Source organism: Thalassophryne amazonica, chromosome 13 (assembly GCF_902500255.1).
Source record: "Thalassophryne amazonica chromosome 13, fThaAma1.1, whole genome shotgun sequence".
NCBI classification, from domain to species: domain Eukaryota; kingdom Metazoa; phylum Chordata; class Actinopteri; order Batrachoidiformes; family Batrachoididae; genus Thalassophryne; species Thalassophryne amazonica.
The window spans coordinates 1128786-1156739 of NC_047115.1; the positions used below are offsets into that span (position 1 = coordinate 1128786).

The 27954-nt window shown below is 42.5% G+C and overlaps 1 protein-coding gene across 2 annotated transcripts in view; it reads right to left on the reverse strand.

Moving 5' to 3' along the window:
* Positions 1-1663: 1663 nt before the first annotated feature.
* The window catches only part of kif11 (kinesin family member 11), a 28873-nt gene continuing 2582 nt past the window's right edge, over positions 1664-27954 (reverse strand). The window contains exons 1-26 of one of the 2 annotated variants that reach the window (XM_034185135.1): positions 24027-24112; positions 23043-23172; positions 19938-20035; positions 19757-19835; positions 19310-19495; positions 14703-14827; positions 13331-13421; positions 12468-12613; positions 12268-12364; positions 12084-12179; positions 11825-11913; positions 9569-9656; positions 7084-7157; positions 6857-6971; positions 6448-6519; positions 6151-6286; positions 5898-6070; positions 5703-5828; positions 5408-5563; positions 4531-4670; positions 4239-4399; positions 4041-4159; positions 2572-2794; positions 2252-2412; positions 2026-2136; positions 1664-1910 (exon numbers count right to left, since the gene is read on the reverse strand). In XM_034185135.1, coding sequence (XP_034041026.1) covers positions 1809-1910; positions 2026-2136; positions 2252-2412; positions 2572-2794; positions 4041-4159; positions 4239-4399; positions 4531-4670; positions 5408-5563; positions 5703-5828; positions 5898-6070; positions 6151-6286; positions 6448-6519; positions 6857-6971; positions 7084-7157; positions 9569-9656; positions 11825-11913; positions 12084-12179; positions 12268-12364; positions 12468-12613; positions 13331-13421; positions 14703-14827; positions 19310-19495; positions 19757-19835; positions 19938-20035; positions 23043-23172; positions 24027-24100 — 3168 coding nt within the window. In that variant the 5' untranslated portion in view covers positions 24101-24112 and the 3' untranslated portion in view covers positions 1664-1808. Of the gene's footprint in view, positions 1911-2025; positions 2137-2251; positions 2413-2571; positions 2795-4040; positions 4160-4238; positions 4400-4530; positions 4671-5407; positions 5564-5702; positions 5829-5897; positions 6071-6150; positions 6287-6447; positions 6520-6856; positions 6972-7083; positions 7158-9568; positions 9657-11824; positions 11914-12083; positions 12180-12267; positions 12365-12467; positions 12614-13330; positions 13422-14702; positions 14828-19309; positions 19496-19756; positions 19836-19937; positions 20036-23042; positions 23173-24026; positions 24131-27954 lie in introns of those variants that run through there. The other variant, XM_034185134.1, reaches the window with a different exon arrangement.

A 27954-nucleotide genomic window follows, 5' to 3' on the forward strand; every position in this document is an offset into this window, starting at 1 on the left:
GCTGTGGACTGACTCCACGAGTCCTGACTTGGATCCAGTCAGATTCCTGCCAGTTCAAAGTGTTCGTGGGCACTCAGATTGCAGAGATCCAAGAGCTTACAGACAGTCATGCTTGGAGATACGTGTCTTCAAATGAGAACCCCGCAGATGACCTCAGCAGAGGCAAGAACTTACAAGAGCTCACCAGTCAGTCCCGGTGGGCCTGTGGACCACCATTTCTACATCTGCCGCCACAACAATGGTCAGAAAACCCAGTTCTCCTGTGTGAAGACTTTGGAGATCATCAAAAGTCTACAACCTGCCTGGCCATATCCCTGAGCACTGACCCCGTGCCGGACGTCAGTCAGTTTGATAGCTTTGGTGACCTTCTGCAAGAGACAGCCAGGTGCCTTCACGGGACACATCATCTCTTCAAGTTGGTACAGTGGTAATGATAGTGGACCCTCAACTCCCCAGAGCATCGTGGCCTGTGGGACAGATCAGCAAAGTTTTTCCAGGTGCTGATGGATTGATCCGCTCGGCTGAGATCAAAGTGATGAAACCGGACTTATGTAAGACGCGTGAGTCGCCTCATTCGACTCCCTGCGGTGCCAGAGCAAGATGGACAGAGACTCTTCATGCTTCAAACTTGCTGGCACAAGTTATGAAGGCAGGACTGCACTGTAGTTATATTAGGATGCAGTACTGTGTGTGTCCTTGATATAGGTGGGTGTCATTGTTGGCTTCAGTGTGCTATGTGAACGGTTTAGGTCATTCTGGGGTGTGTAATCTGTTTTTACCATACAGTTACTACTTCTATATATACACGTCAGAAACCCCCAAAACTGTCTAAATAATATTAAAAGGCACACGGAGAAAACAGAGAATAGCTTAGCATTAGCGCTAAAGCTAGCATGGGTAAAAACACATTACACACCCCAGAATGACCTAAACTGTTCACATAGCACACTGAACCCAACAATGACACCCACCTATCTCAAGGACGCACACAATAACACACAACCTATTGCTGAGGGGACATGTAACCACCTGACGCACAGGTAACACTGAATAACTCCGGGCACTGTTCTCTGCTCTTAAAACGACCGCGCCACCTAGTGGTCAGACTAAGTAGTGCATCCTAATATAACTACAACGCAGTCTGCCTTCATAACAGTTCATTTGACACAAAATCATTCCAGCGGGACCCAAAGACCCTCCACAGACATTCAGTCCTCACCTGAGGCCACTAGGTAGTCCAAGTCTCAGGAAACACCAGGACCCTGAAGACTTGGACCTTCATCGTTCTGCACTGATACTGGCACAGTCCAACACCTCTGACCTCATAACTCCAGAAGATCTTTGCAGGTGTCTCTGGACCCAGAGACGGGGACAAGTGTTTTTAATTTTAGCACACTGAAGAACATCGAAATAATTTGGGACCATTTGTCTGTTTTGTGAGCAAAATATAAATTAACTGAAAAACATGTGAAGTATTGAAGGTGATTTTTACCAAAAGTTAACCATTTATTTCTAAGAAAGAAATAATCTGGAATCAATTTAAACAATCTGTAAACATACAGCCTCTTAAAAAAAACTGAAACTTTAAAATTAGTGCTTGAAATAAAGGAAAAAAAAAATTGTGGCTCTGCAACAAATAAAAGATCTTAAAGTTGTGGAGCACAAGAGAAGAATGAAGGTCAATAAACTTGTTAAAACAGAGTACAGAGTGAGTGTACTGTCCTTTAATTTCATAAAACAAATTAAAGAAAAAAAAAAGACATTTAAAAATCATGACAAAAAACGGGACACAAAACAAAAAACTGCTTTTAGTTCTGACAGCGGAGTGGAAGTTTGGACTTCAGCATCAACTCTGGTTCCATTTCTTTTTGCTTCACTGGAATCTTCCTGTCCTTTTTTGCAGCCTTTTTCTGGGAGATAGAAAGGAACAATAATAATTTAGCCACAAACATTTTAATCTTGTATCTTCTCAGAGACCAAATGTTCGTCCTCTGGATCTAAACTGTGCAATAGTTTTCCGCTCACCTTGAAGAAGGGGACTCGTTTGTTCTGGTTGAAAACGAGGTTCTCGTCGATGAAGGACGGCTCAGTGGCCACACTGTCGTCACGGCAGCTCAGCTCCTCCTCCAGAGAGCCCTGAACACACACACGCCATCAGCAACTCACAGCAAAAAATCATCTGCAAACAGAATGACCACAGACACAAACTGCACAGCACGAGCCGCCTCCCACAGGAGGGACATCAACGTACATGGCTGTCCTGACTCTGTCTGTCCTCCTCATAGTCTTCCTCCTCCTCGGTGGCCTGTAGCGCCTCCTGCTGCTTCCTCAGACTCTCCAGTATCTCAGCACGACTCCGCGACTTCACCAGTACCCGAGGATACACGATCTCCCGACGCTGAGGGGTTGCACCTGAAGGGAAGAAGAGCCAGTTTACCTTCTCAGGCAGTAAGTGATGTCATTGTGGGGTTCCTCATTTTAGCCAAAACGGGGCAATACTGCAGGCTGTGGATCCAATGGTTGTTTTCAGCATAAAATTAATCGAATAACTGCCACAGACAACATGTTTACCGGTGGGAACGTCCTGCTGCAGCTCCTCCTGCAGGAAACCATGGACCAGCTGTCGACTCGTCTCCACGTGGTCCTGCAGAAACTCCTGCTGTTGGTCCAGGGAGGCCCGGTCCTGTGAGGTCTGGTTCTGAAGAGAAGTGAGCACCTGCATCACCTCCTCCTTGCGGTCGCACAGCTCCTCCTCCACTGCTTGCAGTTGCTCGCTGCAGCGTCCATCGACACTCTGGACGAAGACGACAAAGGAATTAAAGGTTTTTTTTTTTAATGCACAAAGTGAATGGGCACGGGTGGTGGCTGGTTCAAACCCACTCCTGCCTGTTCTCCATGAACTACGTTGTTACATCAGGAAGGGGTTTCTAAATCAACATGCAGATCCACCTCAGATCTGCTGTGGTGACCCAAAGTGAAAACAAAGGAGCAGCTGAAGGGACATACTAATTAGGAAAGTGAATCCAGATCAGTGAAAACCACTAGAGAACGAAGACAAACCCAAACATTCAGAGCTTAGAGTATGAATTACGTCCACAGAGAACAACCTGTCTGTGGGACTGTTAGTTCCTACACCAGACAGTGTGGAGGGTGGATGATGAAAGCAGGAAGAACCACTTGAATCTGAAGTTACTCTGATCCCAGTTCTGTCAACGAAGCCCCAAATATGAATAAATATCTTATGGACTGTTGACGCTTCTGTGACTTCCTTCAGTTACTGCAGAAACCACATCATCAGCAAAAGTGTTCACCAAGAATCCCGTCCAAACCTGAACGGAATCCAGTCAAGACAAGGCCTTTCTACAAGATCATCTTTTCTGGATCAAAACCCGCATCAACACAAAGGTTTGTGAAAACAGGTTTATTCGGGTTGGATTCTTTTGAGCAAACAGCAGCGGGGGAACAGGGACTTTGGTGGAGAGTCGGGTCGGGAAAAGAACTCTGTGCTGAATTATGTCAGTACTACAAATTCACATGAAAGCATTTGGCTCTAAATTGTGGTACCAGCGCACATCTGGGACTCAGGAGCGAGAGATGGACTAGTTTTTCCTACTGTGTTACTCCCGGGAGGTGCCATTTTTCTACAATTTGTTAAATTCCAAGCATGGAAAAACAGGACAGGAAAAATCCGGACTTGTAGCTCGGCATCAGTACAATATTTGTTGGGTGCATTAGCCTAGCATCAATGTGTCACAAATCAGAGCATTATAGCACACACAGTGGAGTCAGGCACAGTTAGCTGTGACAATGTTTTCCGTGGGAATATAAGTGAAAGCTGGCAAAAAACAAACAAAAACAACACACAAACGAACCACAACAACCGGCATTTGACATGATGAGATTAAACTGTCGGTAATTTCAATTTATCGTCATTTATATAGCACCAACTCAAAGTTGCCTCAAGGTGCTTCACACAAGGTCTACTCTTCCCAACCCAGAGAGCTCGGGACCTAGCCGACACGGGGTCTGGACCCTCTTACCTGTTTCAGACTCTGGACCTCAGAGGAATTCTCCGCCATCACGCCAAGCTGTTTCTGGGTTCGAGTCTCTGCGTTTTCCTGAACTCGGGAGCTCCAGAGTCTCTGACGCTCCATCAGGTCTGCAGTCACAGTTGGCATCAACCACATGGTTTGACACAATCAATTCACTTTAACGTTTCGCGGCAGAAAGCTCGGTACCAGACACGCTGCTGTGGAGGCGGGTACGGCACTCTGAGATCTGATCCAGAACCTGCTGGCTCTCGCTGACGTTCAGGTGCAGAGAGGCGGCCAGAGAAGAGGAAGTCGAGGAGAGGAGGTCAGCGTGGTCTGAAGCCTGACGCTCTAATGAGGTGTGACCGCTGAACAACCAGAAACAGGGAACAGGTTTGAATCCCGTCAGTTAAGGAACTACTGAAGTAAAAACTATCTTTAAGGATTCATAAGCTTTGGATTTGAGGTTGGAACTACATTACTAATGTATGAGTCTTACATTCTGATGCCTTCCTGGAGGTTCTGCAGAGGTTTCTGCAGAGCTTTGGAAGCTGAATGCAGGTCACTGTAGTCCTTCTGGACCTCGAGGTTCAGGAGGTGGAGCTGGTCCTGGATACACTGCATGGTCTGCTGCATGCGCTGAAACAATCACATCCAAATGCCTCTTCAGCCAAACTAGTACCAGGAACTCTTCCAGTAAACAGGTCGGTAAACTCAGAAACCCTCGTCAGTAAACCGCTCGGCACAGTTTGTTTTTCTTTGTCTTGTTCTAATTTTACAAACAGCTTAAACAAAATGCATCAACATTACTTACAACTGATTTTGTTTAAATGCCACACCCCCAAACACCCTACGGACGGGGCATCTACTCCCCCACAAGATTGTAGAAAAACCTGAATTATGTTTTTCATCCAAGCTTCTGCTGCCTCCTCTCAAAAATCAAAACGTGGATCCAGTTGATCTATTTTAGGAACAAAACTCAATCTATAAACTGAATTCAAACCAACAAACTGCACAGACAGTGAAGTCCTATCCAGGCCCGAGGCCTGTTGGTGTCAGGGTTTATCCCTGGGTCCTGTGCTTTGATGTGGGTGAGAGTCTGCGGCTTCCCCAGGATGGAACACCAGCACGGCATGGGTTACTTCCCCAGCATAGACTGGGAACGAGTCACAGCTGGGCGGACTTTGACAAAGCCAAGACTTGTCAGGTCACCTGACCTGGAACTGAACCCAGTCCTAGGTGTCAGTAGCACGACTCCTTATCCCCATCATCTCGCCCACAGGGGTCACTGTGGGTGAGAGGGTCACACTAAAGACCAACCCTTTCCTTTCTAAACTACCCAGAGCACCGCCCTAATCGAGCAGGGCGGTGCTTACCGTCTGGTGTCTCGCCTGCGCCCGTCTGATGTTGTCCGCCTGCTTGTCGTGTTCGGCCTGCAGGGTGCTCAGACCCAGAAGAGTTTCCTTGCGTAGTCTAGCTAGGTCCTGAGCCAGACCGCTGAAAAACACACCTGTTTCCTTCATCGCCTCCACCTGAGAGAGAGAGAGACGGAGAGAGACCTGTTCAGGACAGTCTGATTTTGACGGTTCAGATGGCGCCTTCCCCAAAACCTAAACATCTAATCAGACGCTGTCTGCATTTGTCTACATCAGAACACTGTCCGAACCAAACCTTGTTGGCCAGAACTCCCTGTGTTTCCACCGTGGTTCCCAGGACTTCTGTAAGCTGGCCTTCGGCGGAAAGATCCGCCAGAATCTGACCCACCAGGACCTGCTCCATGTCCTTCAAATGCTCCTCCTACAAGGAGAAACAATGAGATCAAGTTCTTCACACCAGGCCTATCAAGTTCCTTAACGGTTTCCTCACCAGCAGCTGCAGCAGGATGTCTTTGCTCTGCACACACAGCGCCTCCTGCTGTTGAACTCTGTCCCGGCAGCGGGCCACGCCCACAGCAACCAGCTCCCTGACTCTGTCTGTGAAGGACTGAACAGTCGACACCGTTCCCTTCAAGGTTTCCTCGTTCATTACAAGCAGACGATCTGTAGGAGAGAGAACAAGAGGAGCTTCAGTGATGGTGCAGCTTGGCGGTGGAGGGGAGGAGCATGGCGCAGGTTCTTACCGACGGCCTGTGAGTAGCTGCTCAGCGTGTCGTGGTGTTTGGCTCCTTGTCGCTGAATGTGGTCCTCCATGGTGCTGAACGCACCCTCGATGCGCTCCCAGAAGGTCTGCTGGATCTGCTGGTTGTGCTGTTCCACCTTCAAAAGTTCAAGTGGGTGTGACGTTGGTCTTTACATAAGATTTCAAAATGTGCCACAACATGAAGACAGTTTCAGTCGACCCCGAGACAGAACAGCATCAGAGGAAGTCTTCATGTTGGGAGCATCAACAATTTAAGATAAAATTGTTCAACTCTGACCTTTTTCTTCCTGTCCAGCTTGTCGTGCAAACCTGAAACGTCATCAGCGCTGGCATCGGCTGCCCCCAGCAACTAGACCGGAGACCACAAATAAAGGAATAAATTACATTTTTATTTAATAATCGTCTCACTGTGGTTCTTCCTCTGCAGAACCTTTACTCCTCTCGTTCAGAAACTACAGAAATACAAATACTTTTCCAACAAATTTAAAAATAGCACGATGCACAATCTTTTTTTTGTTTTTGAAAACCAGCCAACCTGTTCTACAAATGGCAGAAGAGAGAGAGAGAGAAAGAAAAAAAGGAAGCAGTAACAGAACCAGAAGGCAGAAACAAATAAACATCACTGAATTCAGAAGACAAGTAAGTAAAGGATGGTCAGATCCAGCAGTGCCGACGGTCTGGCGCACCTGGTCAGCGGTGTTGTACAGAGACTCATGGGCCAGAGAGAATTCTGAGCAGACAAACTCCTCCTGAACCAGCAGGTCTTTGGTCTGCTGCAGGGTCCTGTTCGTCTCCTCCAGGCTGACAACAAGAAACATTTTTATTTCAGGTGAATCACCTGCAGCAAACGTCTTCAAAGGGCCGGAGGACACGCCCTGAAAAAAAAAAAATAAATAAATAAAATAAAAGTCACCTTTGCTGCTTCTCCTCCAGGACCACAGTGCACTGATCCAGTCTGGATTTACTCTCCACAAACAGCTCGGTCACCTGCACAGAAACACAAAGAGCGCCTCTCATAGTACAATAAAGTTGGGGCAGATGATATGAACCAAAATATCACTGCGTTTCACACTTCTTGGGCAGCATTAGTAGTTTTGCACTACATTACCCCTATAATCTACGGAGCATCCAGAAAGTATTCACAGCGCTTCACTTTTCCCACATTTTGTTATGTTATAGCCTCAATCCAAAGTGGATGAAATTAATATTTTCCCTTCAAAATTTTACACACACAACACCCCATAATAACATAATTACTAAATAAAAATCACGCATGCACATCTTGAATATATAGATGATTTACCGCCCTGCACTGGAATGGTGCGAGTGCAGAATGTAATTATCAACATCCATTATTCAGTGTTGTTAGCCAATATCCGTAGTTTCTCCAAAAATATTTGTCCCAACAGACAACCATATCAAACAGAAAATGTCAGCTCTCCCATTTCCTTATGACACATATATACACATATACACACACACACACACACAGTAGTGTTCAGAATAATAGTAGTGCTATGTGACTAAAAAGAATAATCCAGGTTTTGAGTATATTTCTTATTGTTACATGGGAAACAAGGTACCAGTAGATTCTCACAAATCCAACAAGACCAAGCATTCATGATATGCACACTCTTAAGGCTATGAAATTGGGCTATTAGTAAAAAAAAAAAAAAAAAAAAAAAAAAAAAAAGTCAAAAGGGGGTGTTCACAATAATAGCATCTGCTGTTGACGCTACAAACTCAAAACTATTATGTTCAAACTGCTTTTTTAGCAATCCTGTGAATCACTAAACTAGTATTTAGTTGTATAACCACAGTTTTTCATGATTTCTTCACATCTGCGAGGCATTAAATTTGTTGGTTTGGAACCACGATTTTGCTGGTTTACTAGTGTGCTTGGGGTCATTGTCTTGTTGAAACACCCATTTCAAGGGCATGACCTCTTCAGCATAAGGCAACATGACCTCTTCAAGTATTTTGACATATCCAAACTGATCCATGATACCTGGTATCCGATATATAGGCCCAACACCATAGTAGGAGAAACATGCCCATATCATGATGCTTGCACCACCATGCTTCACTGTCTTCACTGTGAACTGTGGCTTGAATTCAGAGTTTGGGGGGTCGTCTCACAAACTGTCTGCGGCCCTTGGACCCAAAAAGAACAATTTTACTGTCATCAGTCCACAAAATATTCCTCCATTTCTCTTTAGGCCAGTTGATGTGTTCTTTGGCAAATTGTAACCTCTTCTGCACATGTCTTTTATTTAACAGAGGGACTTTGCGGGGGATTCTTGCAAATAAATTAGCTTCACACAGGCGTCTTCTAACTGTCATAGCACCTACAGGTAACTCCAGACTGTCTTTGATCATCCTGGAGCTGATCAATGGGTGAGACTTTGCCATTCTGGTTATTCTATCTGTTTTGATGGTTGTTTTCCACCACGTTTCTGTTTTTTTTTTGTGTCCATTTTAAAGCATTGGAGATCATTGTAGATGAACAGCCTATAATTTTTTGCACCTGTGTATAAGTTTTCCCCTCTCCAATCAACTTTTTAATCAAACTACGCTGTTCTTCTGAACAATGTCTTGAACGTCCCATTTTCCTCAGGCTTTCAAAGAGAAAAGCATGTTCAACAGGTGCTGGCTTCATCCTTAAATAGGGGACACCTGATTCACACCTGTTTGTTCCACAAAATTGACAAACTCACTGACTGAATGCCACACTATTATTGTGAACACCCCCTTTTCTACTTTTTTTAAACCAATATCCCAATTTCATAGCCTTAAGAGTGTGCATATCATGAATGCTTGGTCTTGTTGAATTTGTGAGAATCTACTGGTACCTTGTTTCCCATGTAACAATAAGAAATATACTCAAAACCTGGATTAATCTTTTTAGTCACATAGCACTATTATTCTGAACACTACTGTGTGTGTGTATATATACACACACACACACACACAATTTTATTTATTTTTTGCAAAAGTTTAACATGAACTCTTCTCATTTTCAAATCTGAAGACGCATTGATGGCGGCACAGTCCGCGGCTCTGATCACAGCAGCACTGAATCAAAATGTTCACCGAGCTCAAATTTAATGGATATTTGGTGTTTTATAATTTGTCTGTTATTTTTCTTCTTGGCATATTTAAAAAAAAAAAAAAATTGGTCCTATTTGAGTTTTACATTATTGTGTTGTTGATGATGTTGCACAATCCACATGGTGGAGCACCATCACCCAGGTGAGCCTCTCAACAACAGACTGAATGCAGCCAGAGCTCATTGTCAAACCTGACTTCATCGTTTCAGAACAAGATCATAGTTTTTGGTAAATTATTTCACTTTGTTGAAATCCTGTCGGACTTTGGTTTTTGTGCTGCTGACGTACCTTTTGGAGTTCGTCCTCCATGGCTGTGATCCTGTCTGTGTATTCTGCTATCTGCTCTTCGTGGGATGTGATCTGACCCATCATGTTCCTGAAAGAAAAAAAAAAAAGAAAAAAAAAAAGGATGACTGGTTACTATGACAACAAACAAGTTCCTATCAAGTCAGACTTCATCTCAGCTCCGCCTCCCGTCAGACGACTCGGAGCAAACATGTCCAAGTCCACAATCAGTCTATCAGGACACAAAAGTCCAAACTGGGACTAAATCAGGTGGGAGCTCGTCTCTGCAGCGACCTTCATCTGCTGGGAAGACCTGATGGAGTCAAAGGTCTTGGAGGATCTTTGAGTTCTGCTGGAATGACTGTCAAATGAACAGTTACTTGGTGAGACTCAGATGAGGAGGATCACTGACACTGAGGGAACATCAGACACCACATTTAGTCCACGAGGTGAGTTTCTCTGGACATGAGCCAGGACACAGGTGTCTCAGTGTGGAGGACAGCAGAGACTGAAGCAGGACAAGGACAGGCCCAAATTTCACCTGGCTGCAGCAGACAAATGGTTACTTTGAGGATGGACTGGTTGCCTGCCTGAGTGGTTGCCATCCAAGAGCTGAGGCAGTTTTAGCAGCAACACACACTCCTGTCCACATCTCTAACTTTTAACTCCAAGGTTGTGTGTTTTTGCTGACATGTTTGGATGGTACAGCTCAGTTTGCTCCAGATTTTGGACACTATTTCTCAATCGCAGGTTGAAGATGTTCAGAATATTTTATGTTTCCACGTTGCACAACAGAGTCACAGAAGCCCTTCAGAATTTACTGCTTCCTTAAATTAAAATTAGCTCAGTACTTTCTGTGTAGGCTCTCAGTTGTCCAGGTGGTATCCATAGTAGAGAAGCTTGAATCTTCGACTGGACTGGGTTGCTTGACGCGAGGACGTTTTGCTTCAAATCGCAGAAGCTTCCTCAGCTAAAATTCTTGCTCTGGAAGTCTGACTTCTGTCTGACTCTTGTAGAAGAATAAAACAGAAGCCAACAAAAGCTGGAGTTTTAAACCTAACCAGACCCCTCCTACTGAGAGGCCCACTGCTATAGGCTAGTGACTAAACAATAGCTCTAATTAGCACCTATTGTGCTGTAGTTGGCACACCTAATGACAGGACAGCTGTCCCTCTAATGATGGGATGGATGCCTTTCTGATGGCTCCCTTGATGACGTGAATGACTCATTACCATGAACAAAAGACTGAAACTAACCACACATTTGAGGACAAGGAAGTTAAAATATTAGCCAGAGAAGAAATGGTTTGACAGAGGGGTCAAGGAGGCACTCTTTGTGAAATGTTTGAAACCCAGCCTTAACCGGGGAGGGGGTCTGAGACACACTTTATCCCCCGTTTACAATGGGGTACTCGAGTCAAAGCAGTTTAATTAGAGCTATTGTTTAGTCACTAGCCTATAGCAGTGGGCCTCAGTAGGAGGGGTCTGGTTAGGTTTAAAACTCCAGCTTTTGTTGGCTTCCGTTTTATTCTTCTCTACAAGAGTCAGACGGAAGTCAGACTTCCAGAGCAAGAATTTTAGCTGAGGAAGCTTCTGTGATTTGAAGCAAAACGTCCTCGCGTCAAGCAACCCAGTCCAGTCGAAGATTCAAGCTTCTCTACTATAGCTCAGTACTTCCACAGAAAACTTGAATTAAAAAAAAAAAAAAAAAAAAACTATTTTGATAGTCCATATTAGAAGGAAGTTGTCCATATGGTTGGTGACAACTGCAATTTGGTTTTTGATCTCATTTTCACCAAAAGTTGACTTATCAAATGAATTAACAGTTGAGACCTTGCAGCACAATTCTTCAGCTTTTCCTGCCATCTAGTGGGAGATTTGAGCATTTCAGGGCTTCTGGTACATTTTTTTTACTTTAAAACAAAAATTCTGTTTGTTAATAGTAATAAAAAAAAAGCCTTCATAAGTGTGAGAAATGCATGACTTTGGGCAGGTGGATCTTTGACAGTTCAGTGTTGGTGTATTAAAACATTGATTTTGAGTCTTACGGTTCTTAAATTTTAAGAGACAAAAGTTTGACAGGACAGAATTTCTCCTGACAAGCAGGACTTTAAACCACTTTGATCCCATCTGAACTCAGACATTATTCCAGGTAATGAAAGCTAAAAATTCCAGCGCAGCAGTTCACTCGCACTACGACATCTTCCAGCCTGAGGGCCCCTGCCCCGCACCGCATTTTTGGTCCGGTCATGTGACTTACTCATAGTTTTCTGATGACAGATAAACTCCATTCTTCTCACGAGTGGCGAACAGGTCGCGTTTCAGACGCTCGATCTCCTCCGTGTATTCCTGAGAAGACAGAAGTGATTTGTGGTCATTTTGCCCCCTGCTGTCTGAACGGAGAACTTTCAGTGATGCATTATGAAATACAGACTTCAGTTTTTACTATATTCTGCTGTCACATTTACTGATGCGTTTGTCCTGAGCGTGAAGAGAATTCTTCAGTTGTGACATTGTACCTTTATCAGCATCCTCTTGGACAGTTTCTGGTTGATCTCCGGTTTGTTCATGATGTTTTTGGCTCTGCTGGCGTACTCCAGCGTGCTCAGAGTCTCCTGAAAAACAAACATTACATCTTCCAAAAACTCTCAGATGTCTCACTCAAAAACGTGATTAGAGATTGGTAACGGAGAGGAAACACACCTCCAGGTTGCTGGAGGACGGCGACACGGTGGCGATGATGGAGGTTTTGGTCCGTCCTCCCAGCGAGTCCTGCAGGATTCGCGTCAGCTTGGACTCCCTGCGAGGCGACAACACGGGTTCCAGAAATGAGATGCAGAGCTACAACGTGCACACTGAGGTTTGTTTAGGTTTAAAAATGAGCGTGGCTCCACCCCCTTCACCTGTACGGGACGTGTGGCCTCTTCTCCACCAGAGCCGTGATCACCCTGCCCAAAGTCAGCAATGACTGGTTGATGTTTCCCGCCTCACGTGCTCGTTTGTCCACCGCGCCAGAACGCCCGATGTTCTCGCTGCCGGCCAGATCCACCTGCAGAGGTCACGACCCCATTATGAGCAAAATCATACACAGTTTAAAACAGTTTTATTTTACAATTGTAGTGGGCGGGGTCAGACGTCCACCCACTTTACCGTTTACCATTTAAATAAAAGCACAATTTGCTCGACCACACAGAAACACATCGTCGGCGTGAGGACAGTTTTAAAAATCACAGAGCCAATCAGATTCACAGAAAACAGCCCACGAAGACAGAGATAGTTACATACTAGTTCTATAATTCTGACACACACGCCAAACAACTTGTTTGGGGGGGGGGGGGGGGTCCAAAGTTTACGTGTTGTTTATTCATTTATTTATTGTTTTTTTTTTAAACTAGGTTGGAAGATCTGTGACTGACTGAAATATCACACATTCATTGTCAATAAGAATAATGTCACATGAATCTAAGCACTAAAAATAAAGTACAGCATGCATTTTTTTTTTTTAATTTGTATTTTCTGTAGACTCCAAATGATTAACAGATTATCAAGACCATAATCAACTGATTTGATCATCTCTGTAGTGGGAGTCTGTCTTTTCTGGTGCATCACAGATTAATGAATCAGCAGGATGAAACCAACATGCTGTGCTTTGGACGCTCGATCATCAGAAAGGACATTTCCATGGATCAGTTCCTCTGTGTTTTAGTCACACGACAGCAGAACGGCTCCGTGTCCTTCAACCTGATCATTACAGGAAGACCCTCACCAGATTGAGTTTACCGATCTTCACCAGCTCCTCGCCATCCAGAGTGATCTCCTTCATGTGGATGGTGACGGAGAACACGGAGTGGGAGCGACTGCAGAACAGAAACCAGATGAACGAGTGAACAACACATTAACACTAGACAGGTTATGAAGTTACCGCCACCAACCAGCAGAAGTGATGTGGTCACCACAGTTTGTGTCCATGAAAACCCAAAAACAGAGCAAATTTTTAACAACAATCATCAGTCAGGAAAATGTTGAAGTTCCAGTTCCAACATTGAGCATCATGACATCACAAAAACCTACACATCCAAGTGCAGAACTCCTCCCATCTGTCCCGAGGTTAAAAACTTAACTAGTTTTACAAGGGCAAAACCAATGAGTCTTGATCTAGTGGTGGACAGCACAGCCAATCAGCCAGAATCGTCCTGATGGTGGGAGGAGCCAAGAACGTTCCAGCAGCTACGTGTCTTAAGTGATGTGAAGGATAAAGGAGACGACCAAGCAGGTGAAGGTTTTCCAAGTAGAGTCTCAACAATGACTCAAAGAACGTGAATTAATCCAGTGACAGACTCATAACAGAATTACAATGAATGCAAAATTCAGCCGTATTTGATCTTTCCTTTAAAAACGCTGCTGTGACTGCAGAATTACTTAGAAAGGCTGAAGAATTCTGGGAATACAGGGAGATGACGTCACCCTGCATGTTCTGGTGAGGGCCGAGATCGAGGAGCTCTGGACACACTGCAGCCATTTGAGACTGTAACAGAAACAGAGGAGGAACTTAAGGAGGTCTCACAAGCAGAAGAGAAATGGCTGGAATCGGGCGTTACTGTGTGTCTGGAAGCTCAAGATGGGACAAACTTCTACAAAGAGAGTGACGTTTGAACGTTGGTGGACCAAAACAGGGAGAGTACCCAGGTTGGTCCTAAGTGCTTTGAAATGAAGGGAACTAGGTCACAGTCTCTAACTACAACAAACAGGCACATGGTTCACTGAGACAAGCGGGACTAACTTTAACAGCACCTTGTTGCTTTTGGAAAACCTGCCAGTGACATCACGGCATTAAGACCATCATTACAGCCTCCACGAAAACGCACGAGTTTAACTCAAGTGTGTCGAACTACAACACAACGAAAGAAACTAACATCTTGAAAATCCCACCTCAGGTAAAATAAGACTCCACCCACACTGACAGAATATCCTCATCCATCACTGAATCCTGTACCCGATAAGGTTTTCAAAGTCATGGACAAAATTTTAAACTCTGACCTTCTGGGATGAACAGCAGCGATTGTGACAGCATGAATTTACTAAATAAAAACTTTTAAAATTCCAAACCTGCACATATTTTCAAACCTGAGTTCTCCTACCTGGAATAAGCATTCAGCAGCGTGGAGGCCGTCCTCCTCCTGGCTGCTCCTCTCTCCAGGATCTGATAGACTTCATCCTTGTTGTGGACTGCCACCTCCTCCAAACCTTTGACCACCACACCGCGCTGCAGTACAACAGCCAGTTCAGAAAAACCACATCTGAGCAGACACTTGATTTGACTTTGCAGAATCAAAGAATGTGGCAGGCATGGAAGAACCAATATGGTACTAAAGAACACCCAGAGCCTTGTCAAAGAGCTCCACAGTCCTATCAACCCGCAGGATTACTGTATTCACTGCCCCAACCCCCCCCACACACATTTTTTCCATTCATTTCACTACACACACGGATGCTAGAGAGAGAGAGAGAAAAAAAGACTGTGATTCATCTATAATATTCAAGATGGCAAAAGTTACCCCGAATGCTATAGGCGTTTGGAAAGATAAGGGTGGGGTCTGAGAATACAAGTGCCCTGTGGTGCATTCTGGTGCATTCTTTGGACTAAATTTGGACCTGAAACATCTGTTAAATTTCTCTTGTGATCTCATGCAGTATGGCACAACATTTTGGTTTTTGAATGCATGTTGTGCCATACTGTAGGAGCATGTACACAATATAACACCACAACAGTTGACAAATATAGCTAAATCTTCATGAAAACTTTATTTAGTTTGTTTGTGATTGGACTCAAAGACTAGACAATTAAAAATCATAACTCTCAACTAAAGCATTATAAATAACTTTATAGCTGCTTTCAGACTAGGTAAAGAGATATCATATCATAATACTGAAGCCACTCTATTATTCATTCAATAATGCACAACAATAAAATGTTAAATTTGTTTAAATTATCCATCTCAGTCTGAGCCCAAACACCTCAAAGAATCTGAACCTGAATTTTTTATTTTATACAGAAATTTATTGATTGACATACCTTATAGTAAAAAAGCCACATTCTTGTGTAAATTCCTGTAAATCCACCACTCAAAGCCACTGTCTTTTTCCCATGAAAAAAGTCTAAATTAATAAAAACTCATTTACATTCTTGTGTATTCATGCAGCCTAAATTCATTCAAAGGCAGTCTTTTTCCCCCCCAATGAAAGAACGTCTAGATTAATGAAAAGTCACATTTTAAAATCCTGTTTGAACAACACAATGTTTATTTTCCAGAGAGAAAAATTCTTACCGTGTTTTCCTGAGAGAGCACAGTTCACTTTTCCCGCTTCTTTTATCTTTCAGGTGTGTTGATGAAGCCAGCGACAATTCCACGGATTTTTGTCCTTATAAGACTTTTTCAAACAATCTTTCTCGCCATCTTCTTTCTGTCCAACGTTGGTCCGTGACAGAGACATGCTGCACAAGTCTTCTTTTAAAAACTTTAGCACACTCAAGGTTTGCGATATCCACATGCTACCTTTAGCTAAAACTTCATGCAGGAGACACACAGCGTCACCACAGCAACCAACCAGTCTCACTTTACGACAACTGTCGTAACAGTCACGCTTTTTTCCTCCGAGGACACTGATTTTTAATCACTTTGCGATAGACATTTTAAAAACTCAGTGACAATCATGATTACAGAGTAGAACACTAACACCTCCCCCCCATGATGAAATCTGCGGAATTTCGTGGCTCCACGGATTTTTCACAGCTCTGCTTGAATCTTCGACTGGACTGGGTTGCTTGACGCGAGGACGTTTCACTTCAAACCGCAGAAGCTTCCTCAGCTAAAATTCTTGCTCTGATAGTCTGACTTCTGTCTTGACTCTTGTAGAGAAGAAAATACAGAAGCCAACAAAAGCTGGAGTTTTTTTTTTTAAGAAGATTCAAGCTTCTCTACTATGGAAACCACCTGGACAACTGAGAGCCTACACAGAATCACAGCCCTGCATTTCTTTTAGATGGCAAGAATTTACAAAAAGACGGAAAACCGTCCAAAGACGGCGAATAAGCATCCCTCATATGTATATACATGTGTGTATGAAACAAAAACACTTGGAAGGTCCTGTGACTTGTATACGTAAAGCCCCTTTCACACCGGGGGTGCTCCCGGTTGCGCCGTGCGCCATTATGACGCCGCCGTGTGGAAGCAACTCAGTGCCAAGACGATGCAGCTCGGCACCACAACAGCGCGAGGGGTGCAAAGGAGGAAGCAAGTCGGGCGCCGATAAATTAAACCTGTTTAATTTTTTTGGTGTCCTGTGCTTGACACAGAAAGGAAGTGGTTCCAGTGCTAGTCGGGGCAAAGAGGCGTTACCCGGCGTAACTCAGAGCCAATTTATGATTCCTGCTGTGTTCCGTTGTTCCCGCAGTATAGTTTTTATACCGTGTACTTAATGCAGTAAAAACTACACGCTGAGGAGAGAGAGAGAAGAAGAAGAAAAAAAAAAGCTGACTGATTGCCAGAAATATCCAGTAAAAAGTCCGGACATCTCTAGTCCACTCATGGACGTTCGTTCACGCGCGCACATGTGAACAATTAAAAGAAAAAAAAAAAAAAGTCTGGCTGCAGGCATTAGTTCCTTGTTCACTGCTCAAACTCTCACATCACAGTTAAAAAAAAGAACAAAAGGACATAAGTCCTGAGACAGGACATGTCAACATCACATAGAACTCCAGACATCTCCACATTTGCTTAAGGACAGTTCGTGCGCGCATCTCGCAGTCAAAGGTGGAAAGAAAAACTATAACAGAACTCAGATCGCAGCCCTGCACAAGAACAAATATAAAGTAGAAGAGAAGTCAGAGTGCACAGTCTGTCTGCAGCCAAACTGTGCACTCTGACTTCTGTGCAGAGAACCTGCAGGCTGCGTTCTCACCTTCTCTCTGCCCCCTGCTGTGCGCACCTGATGCAGATATTCCTGCGTCGTCATGACACCACAGGAAGCAACTGGGAGCAGCCCCAGTGTGAAAGGGGCTTAAGACACTGATGGCCACAAGACCGCAGCATCTACACGTGTGACAAGCTGCTCTGGTACACTGAATGAGGTAATGCCTTTCACTTTAGTGTAGTAATGACAACTAAATTTAACAAATCATGCTCTCAAATTGAAAGGTGTGATCTAGACTAAAGAGATGGACTATACCTTTTAAAATTACTTTGAATAACACTTGTTTGGACTGTGAGATAACGAACAGCCATTGGAAGAGTCCTAACCTAAAGAACCGGTGAGCTTATCTTTTATAAATGTTTTACAGAAGAGTTTTCATTTAGCTTCCACATATATAGTGTAATCGGTGGCCGAAAGAAGCAGTTTACTCGCATTTTGTGCCTGGTACAGTAACAAATCGTTCCTTTACGCAGTGTTTAAATTATAAATAATTCACTCAAACTAATTTTTTCTTCTTGTTGCATAGAGTGGTAGCACCACGTTCCAAAGATAAACGTGACACACTCCACTGTGACTTGTTTTTTTGTTTCTACCTTCTTCATGAGGTTGTTTTTTGGCAGGTGCAGATTTATACTCTGGTGGTAATGAGTAGGGATGGGTATCGATAGGATTTTATCGATACCATTATTGATCCGATTCCTTATAGATAGCTCTTGTGAATTTTTTGTGTACTAAAAGTAGGCTTTACAGGTTTTCTATGTCAGCGGGTCAGAGCTTTTTCTTATCGCCTTCCTGCGACTGTGAGGCAGTCAGAGTCCGTGGACATTTTTAAGTCAAGTCACTTAAAGCCTATTTTTATTCTCTTTCTTATGAATAGTTTTTATGTTTTCATCTGTTTTATTCTTTTACTTCTGTATTTGAATTTAATTTTTTACGTTGAACGGTTCTATGTGAGGTGCCTTGAGATGGCTTTTGTTGAGATTTGGCCCTTTATAAGCCGATTAAATTGAAATTGAACATTTTATTGAGTCTTAAAGTAAATAAATATGAAATTGGTCACTGGATCCTTAAACTCTGGACATAAAGACAAATAAACAAAATCCATAGTTATTGTCAAAAGCATTTCCTTTCAGACATTATTGGCATGAAAGTCTTTCCATAAGTTTGAGCTGAGCTCAGCTGGCTGTGCTGCACGTCAGGATGTAATTTATAAAGAATGCAGGACGTCTCATTTTGGGAGGAGAGAAAAAAAAAAAGTTTGTCGATTGTAGTTTGTCTGTATTACAACATTTGGAAAGTGGTGTCATTTTATTTAAAGTGGCAATTCATTTTGAAGTTATTAATTCCGACCGGACTCAGCAGAGAGCCGCGACAACGGAACGGAGGATGATTCTCGTTGGTGACTTTAATCCACACAAAAGTGACTCACGATATTTTAATGACAGAGTGGCTAAGAAGCGGACTTGCCATTTCTGAAGAGCAGCAAATCAAAGAACAGCGAGCCAGGGATCGAAGCACTGCTTCAATGGTTCACGCTTCAAAGTGGAATCGCACTGCAGAAACGGCTGATTACAGACCCGCTTCAGGGTCTGTAATCAACATAGAGGAATGATCATTTTCCCGACAAACGCCCTCAAAAACAACGGCTGCTCTGAAGGACCAATAAGGGAATCAAGCAAAAAGACTACTGATGTTGGTGGATCGAATCATTTCTCAATGATACTCAAAAAGAACCGGTTCTCGATACCCAACCCTAGTAATGAGTAACAATTACCTTGTTTCGAGGATCGTCAAAAAGCTGCAGCCTCTCGCTCACATCCTCTGTTGGGCTGAGCAGATCAAACAGTTCTTCATTGTAGATCTCCAGCAATGAGACTTTAATGGAAAACTCTGTACCATTCTCAGACAGCTTCTCAAAGATCTGGTGCAGTGTTCTTGGGATGATGCCGGCCAGAGGGTCCTGGAAAAGAGGACCAGCAGACCGGTGTGAGGGGCTGAAATCTGACCCGAAAGATGGAGTCCAGACATTTAACAAAAATCACAGCTGGAGGTAGATTCCTATTTAATATTCATTCTCAGCGCGAATGAACTCCAATTTTCTCCAAATGATTATCAGCAGGCTAAGATGTGACCGATTTTAACCAAAATTCTTATTACTCCAGCCCAAAACCTACAGTGATTCACTGGAAACAGTCTCCATAACAATAAACACAATGCAGACCTCCTCCCATGTGAACTGCCCGTCTGGCGTCCTCTCTCCCTCCATTGTGAACGTCTTTCCTGTTCCAGTCTGTCCATAACTGAAAAATACCGTTAAAAGGTTTCATCCAGAGATTAAACTCCTCCACAGACTCAGTCAGCATCAAAACAGCAGCTTCAACATCTGACAAACGAGTGCTTACGCAAAAACAGTGCAGTTGTATCCCATGATGACCTCATCCAGAATCGGACACACGACGCTCCTGTACACATCAATTTGTTTTGCAGCTGGACCAAAAACCTGGGAAGAAAAACAGAAAGTCAACTGAGACCCTTCTATGACAATAACCAATCACATAATTTAATATTTGTATGGGTGTTAGTCATCTAAAGTGGTGAGCACTTGAGGGGTGGGGGAGGGCTTCACCCACCAGGAAGAAAACAACACCTGTCAGAGGGCGGAGCTCTTTGTGAGTTAGTTATCCTTTGGTTTGGTGTCTATGCATTTATTCTTTTAATTGTTGACATGTGTCATTGTAATTTTGCATATGTACCCTGGACAGGGTCTCTGCATCTGAGAACTGTAGGTAGTCCTCCAGCCTGCAGGTAGTCTTTTTTAACGTTTGGCAGCAACCAAAATAAAATAAGATTCCAGCCTCTGTGGGAGTAACTCTGTAGCTGCCTTCGATCAGAGGGCAGAACATCATGAAGGGGATGGAGGCGGCAGTGTGGAAAATCGTCTCCAGACAAGAAGAAACCAGGGGAGAGCACCAGGGGTGGTGTCTTTAGAGGATGGCAGCTGGTACAGTGGTGAGGGGTCATCTTCGACCTGCTTACCTACAGCTCACCCCACTGCAGTTATGGCAGAAGACCGTCCAGTCCTGACAGATGTCTTTTCCTGTCCTGTTACACTGAGCCAGCTCTTTTGAGCAGTTGTATGAGGCTGATCCTCCTGCTGGGAGGTCAGACGACAACTGGGCCAGGGTTGTTGTAGTTGATCCTCCAGATAAATGAACCACCAAATGTCGGCGAGATCACAAAGGACATCAAACAGTTGATGAACGCTCCTCCAGGCAGATACTGGAGATGCTGTTCTGCTGCCATTCCAAACTATCTGTTTCAATCTGGGAAACCGGTATCATCCCTACAGATGCAAAGAAACGACTTGCTGTCCCAATCTGGAAAGATAAGGGTGAGCACATGGATTACAACAACTATAAAGGTATCACACTGCTCTCAGTGCTGGGGAAGGTGCTTACAAGGATTATTCTGAATAGGATTAAGTTCCAGGTACTTAAAACTCAGCAACTGGAACAGTCTGGTTTCATACCCAAGTCAACCATTGACTACATTTTAGCCCTGCAAGCACTCCTACAATGCAAGCATGAGAATCACCAGTGCTTCATTGAACCGTGTTTGATTCAGTTAATTGGGCTGCTCTCCAGGACATCCTGAGAACACCTGGGATCCCCAAGAACTTACCGGACATCACAGTCAGTCTATACTCAGAGACACTGAGTGCTGTGCAGAGTGGAGGCAAAGACTTCAGCTTTTCCTAATGAAAACTGGCATTCATCAGGGGTGTATTCAGGCTCTGACACTCGTCAACACTGACATGGACTGGGTGTTGGGTCAGGTTGTGAAAACCAGCAATACAGCTTCATTTGTTGGTGAGGAAATGGTTACTGACCTCAACTTTGCAGATGATGCTGTGATCTTTGCAGAATTCTTAAATACCCAGATTGCAGCAGTTGAGAAGCTAAGCAAGTCATCAGAGTGTTCTCTGGGGTTGTCACGGTCCTGGATCAAGACTAAGGTCCAGGCTTTCAAAGACTCTGCCTTCAGAAATGTATCTGATGGCATATATGTAATGTGAAAGAGATACTCATTTATCTCAGCAGTAACATTTGTGTTTCTCTGCCTTAGAGACTGAAATGAGGATCTTATGGAGTCATGAGGTCAAAGGTGTTTGGTGATGATATTTTTGCAAGAGAATGAAGGTCCAAGTCTTTAGTGTCCTGGTGCTTCCTGTCATACTGTATGGTTGTTAGACTTTGAGTCCAACCAGTGAATTAAGGCATGGTTCACACAGCAGGATAATTAGGCCGATATCGGACCCAATCTTCCCCTTCCGACAATCTTAAGGACGCTCCGATAATTGTGATGATGCTAAAGATAATCTTATCAGATATTCCTGTCGTGTGTTCAGAGTGCTCTGATCTGCTCGGAAGGACGCCAGGAGCGCTCCGATCGCAAATTGGGGATATTCAACATGTTGGATTTTTTTGGCCCGATATCGCAGTGTGCGTAGTGTCCTCCGACAACAAACGAGCACACAGCCTGCTGAATGTGATGTGCAACCAATCAAAGACCGGAGGTGACGGACGCACGGACCAGAAAATAAAATCAAAACAGCTGTTCTGACTTACTAGAAAGTCCAGTGGTCACGCTGTCTCCACTCCTTTAAAGAACGCCTTTTGTTTTGTATTGTTTTTTTTTTTCCCCCTCTGTTTTAAATGGTCCACATATCTCCGTTTGTTTACTCTGAAGTCACGTTTAATCTCGAGAGATTTTGCGAGATTTCCTGTCTGAGGTGGGAATGTTCATGTGTGAAATCTGTTTGTGTGTGGTGTTGTCTTCACCGTGTGGCTGAACACCACACACTGTACAACCAAACCTGTTAGATCCATGATTTTATATCTTCACGTGTGTGTGGTCTCAGGTTTTGGAAACCTAAAGATAATTTTAAGATCCTGTCGTGTGAACCAGGCTTAAGGCGACGACTGGATGTTTTTGGTACCAGGTCTCCTTGGGGGATCCTCGGGTCCCACTGGAATGGCTTTGTGTCAAAGGAGTGGTTACTTAGATTAAGATGAGGAGGATCACTGACATTATGAGAAGTTTCACCTTCAACATTTTGGCCATGTCGTTTCTCTGGGTACAATCCAGCACATAGGTGCCCGAGTGTTGAGGACCACGGTGGCAGAAGAAGGTAACTGATGGACATGTCCACCATCTTTATGCAGCATGTAACCAGATAATCATTAAATTATCAGTTCTGCCATATTATACACAAAACTATCGAACTATGAACTCTTTTCCAGATCACACTTTTCCATAAAACCATTAGCTGCAAGGGTTTGTTTGTTTTTTGTTTTGTTTTGTTTTTTTAAATCAGTTATGCGTTTTTCTGCCCAGTTATCCAACACACAAAATAATCAACTAAAAGCAGACATTTTTCAAAACCCAAAGCTGCATCTTAAATAATTCACCCTTTCCACTGAAAAGTTATTCAGATGTCCACTCACCATGTCAAATGTGTAGGTTTTCCTGGCTGCTCTGTCATTCACCCCTCCCGTCCTCACGACCACCTCCTTCCTGGTTGGATCACAGTCTATGACCCCATAGGACGACTTCCGCTCCACAGTATTAAAAGGCCTGAAAATATGATGTAAACAACGTGATTTTCAGGATTTTCCCCCCCCCATACCTGGAGAAGGTGGAATCAGCCATCATTTATCAACAGGCGCTTAATGTCATTTTTTTTTTTACATAACACAGATGTAACAAAAATAAAACAGCACTGATGTTCATCAAATTGTCGTCACACAGTTACCCACCCTCACAAGTCAAAGAGGTTTTACATTTTGCAAGCTTTGTCTCTTAAAATGTCAGGAGTTCTGTGCTATCCAGATGGAAAAATTGTCAATCTTATCCCATGAAGGAGTGAGTCACAAAACATGTTTAAGAGTTGTTGCAAATTACACCTAAAATGACCACAGAGCGTTTTCTCTTTTGACATCCACAGTCTCTTCACGACACATCTGTTCCCATTGCGCACAAAAATATTCTGCTGTGCAAAAACCTTTTAACTTTCTTCAGCTTTATGCAGGCTTTGTTATTTTAGACATTTACAAAGATGCATTCAACAGAAATTATAAATGTGTTTCTGTAAGATACTATTACTGCATTTCATTCATTTACATGCATGGAGCTGAAGTGCACACACACACACGTTTAACAGCAAACTTATACACTTTAATGAGACCGTTTTTAATTAAACACAAAAGCACTTCTAGTCCAGCAGGAGATACTATGAAGCTTTGTGTCATAAAGCTTCAAGTAGAGAATCCCGTTTTTGGAAACATTAATAAGAAGAGTCTCCGTTTCAGTGCTTTACGACTAAACAGAAACAAGAAGAGTTTTTTTTTTTTTTTTTGTTATTTTAACTGATTAATTGAGCTGTAATTAAAAAACACCCCAACATGAAACAAAGTGTCTTGTGTTCATACCTGCATCTGACGACCACCTGGATGTTTCTACCCTTCTCCTCCCGTTTAATGCTGCCCGAGTTGTGTGACGACATGCTAGCAATGCTTCACTTCCACTAATGACACTGAAACAACAATGACAATGTGACAAATGCACAAGTTTACATATAAAATAAATATACATTTGGCAAGATAGCTCACAAGAGGCTAACAGAAAGCCCAAACATACATGAAAGGGAACAGAACCATTACAAAGAATACACCGTAAATATACAGCTATATAAAACTATCAGAATGGTCTGAAGTTACAAGTGGAGTTCCTCAAGGCTCAGCATTGGGACCCCATACCTTTTCTGACACATATGACCTTAATGAGAAGGTTCAAAATAGTCAGTATACTAAAATTTTTTAGAAAGTTTCAAACACATTTTAAAAGGCCTACAAAAAGATCTGTAGAATCTAATCAAGTGGTCAAATGACAAGCAGATACGGTTCAACGCTGGCAAATTTAAATCATTATCATGCATGAGCTGTAAACATACAGACACCAAGGAAGAAAAGTCATAAATAAAGTCCTCAATAAAGACCACACCTCCAGGAATATTCTGTACAAGCACAGAGACCATATCTGGAAGGAAAAGAGATAAAAACACAAATACAAAATAAAGGTGTGTAGCTTTGACTAGGAATTATTTTCATGCTGACACGTTTGCTATTAAAGTGATTAAGTACAAAGTAAAATGTTCAGGCAGGATGTAGAAAATGTAGATGCTCAAACCAATTATTCAACATTTCCAGTGATTTTACTCCATCCTTGTAATTTTGTGCAAGTCTTTTAGTCTATACCTGAATGGGAAAGTGTCAGACCACAACATTAAAATGGTGATTCATACTGAATTGTGTTTGTGTTCTGAGGGTTAAAAAAAAAGAGAAAACTGTTGCCTGTAGGATTTAATTATTGTGTTTAAAAAGTGTGGAAGTTTAAAAAGTACAATTCTGTACTACCATTTTAGACCAAAACCTTCCTATTTTACATTATGTATAATGAGTACAGGGGATTAATTTTAATGCATATGAAATAGTCGTCTTTTATATTATAGTATTGAGGTTTTACACGGAATCAGTTTAAGTTAGGACTGTCATATATTAAGATTATTATTTTAGTACAGTGGTGTTTTTCATTGTAGTTTGTGATACATTAAAGTACTTTCAATATTGCTTCTAATAACAAACTGGTAATTATCACAAGACATCATGGCTTCAAAGCTGTAAAGGAAACAATGGATGAATTTCACACTCCAAACTTTGGGTTTGGGTTTTTCCACAAACCATGACTTTGGGTAGTTTAAATATTGTGTGTGGTACTAATCCAGTGGCTTTGCACCTCCTGTTGCCGCCACTGCTTTTTTACATAGGTGTCAACCTGACTCCCCAAAGGGCAAAAAGGGTGCAGGTTTCTTTATAACCACCAGCTCCACCAGGTGATTTCATTGATGAACACAGCAGATGGGATGAGTTCAGGGTGAAACTCAAAGATCTCGGACGGGAGGCAGGCACTCTAACCATGAGGCTAAAACCCATGGGTTGTAGCGTCGGTTGCCGGAGTGTCTTTTTTTCCCCCCACAGCAAAAATCATAGTGCTTTGTGGAAAAATTATGAAGCATATATTGATTTATTGAAGCCACTGGATAGCAAGACGCCATTTCTGTACAGTACCGTATCAATAACTGTGGCTTTTCACCTGCAAGACATTCTCTTAACATTTTTATATTATAGAATACTGTCATTTTATATGATAGTTTAAATTAATAAAACACATGGCCTTTTATATTAACATTTGGGATAATACAGTGTTGTAGTTTTATATATTGTTTTAGTTTGTTAGGCAGTGGCTAGCCGTACGTAGCTGTATTTGGATAGTGAACGTCTATTGGCTCATAGCATCTCTCATTAGTCAATATAGGTCATGTGATCATGAGGCTATGTACTTGTATATGTATTTGCTACTGATACATAGACACCCAAACTATGTTAACCACAACCACTAATCCTAACCATAAAATTTATCATGTGATAAAAGCACACATCCAAAGTTAAAAACCATAGTAATACTGATCATGTACCTATTTTTAAAAACATCGACACTGGGCGAATTTAAAACATTGGTTGGTAAACTGTTCCACCAAGTGACAATTCTATTACTAAAAAAAAAAAAATTGTAATGTTTAATCTTGATCTAATAACCTTTAACATAGTCGAGTGGCCTCTCAAACCAGTATAATATCCAAGTTGGAAAAATTGATAGTCAATATTTTCATGAACTTCAATAAGGACCCCACAAACTCGTCTGTTTTCTAGTATGGTAAGTCTGAGTTCCTTCAACCAATTTTCATAAGTGTTCTAAACCAGGTACAATTTTTCTTGCCCTGCATTGAACTTTTTCCAACATATCTTTGTCCCCCTATAAAAAGGGGAACCACACTTGCACACAATATTCCAAATGAGTCTAGCATAACTCTTGTAAAACACTAGGAAAGATTCCATGGTAATATAACTGAACAACCTTTTGCATTACCAGCTGCATTACTGACTATATACTTAACATTAACAATAGACCTTTCACCCAACTTCCATATATTAGACCAGAAATACGCAATCGTTGTGGAAACCTTTTTCCAACAATAAGTAAACGAATACAAAACTCACCTGAGCCATCAGTATAAACTGGATATTCGCACTCACCTGGACAAAAAAGTCCCAATGCTTTTGTATGATTTTCCATGTAATAAATGCCGTATATACGGGATTTTACGCAATAGATTTTCACTCACATTGGACAAAATCTCCTGTTCGACCGCAATGCATTTTCATTAAAAACCCCTCACATATACCAGACAGAGCAGTCTGGACGTGCACAGTAACAGAAGTACAAAATTAAATTCAGCACTTACGCTTCCCAATTTGAGAAAGTGGGACTGTATTTTCCATGATTAAAAGACCAGCCATTTATATACAACCCCTGGCAATAATAATGGAATCACCGGCCTCGGAGGATGTTCATTCAGTTTAATTTTGTAGGAAAAAAAGCAGATCACAGACATGACACAAAACTAAAGTAATTTCAAATGGCAACTTTCTGGCTTTAAGAAACACTATAAGAAATCAAGAAAAAAAAAATTGTGGCAGTCAGTAACAGTTACTTTTTTAGACCAAGCAGAGGGAAAAAAATATGGACTCACTCAATTCTGAGGAATAAATTATGGAATCACCCTGTAAATGTTCATCCCCAAAACTAACACCTGCATCAAATCAGATCTGCTTGTTAGTCTGCATCTAAAAAGGAGTGATCACACCTTGGAGAGCTGTTGCACCAAGTGGACTGACATGAATCATGGCTCCAACACGAGAGATGTCAATTGAAACAAAGGAGAGGATTATCAAACTCTTAAAAGAGGGTAAATCATCACGCAATGTTGCAAAAGATGTTGGTTGTGTCAAAGTGTCAAGACAGAAAACTTAAAGCAATATGTCTCAAAAAACAAAAATGCACAACAAAACAAATGACAAACGAATGGGAGGAAACTGGAGTCAACGTCTGTGACCGAACTGTAAGAAATCGCATAAAGGAAATGGGATTTACATACAGAAAAGTTAAATGAAAGCCATCATTAACACAAACAGAAAAAAACAAGGTTACAATGGGCTAAGGAAAAGCAACCGTGGACTGTGGATGAAAGTCATATTCAGTGATGAATCTCAAATCTGCATTGGACAAGGTGATGATGCTGGAAATTTTGTTTGGTGCCGTTCCAATGAGATTTATAAAGATGACTGCCTGAAGAGAACATGTAAAATTCCACAGTCATTGATGATATGGGCTGCATGTCAGGTAAAGGCACTGGGGAGATGGCTGTCATTACATCATCAATAAATGCACAAGTTTATGTTG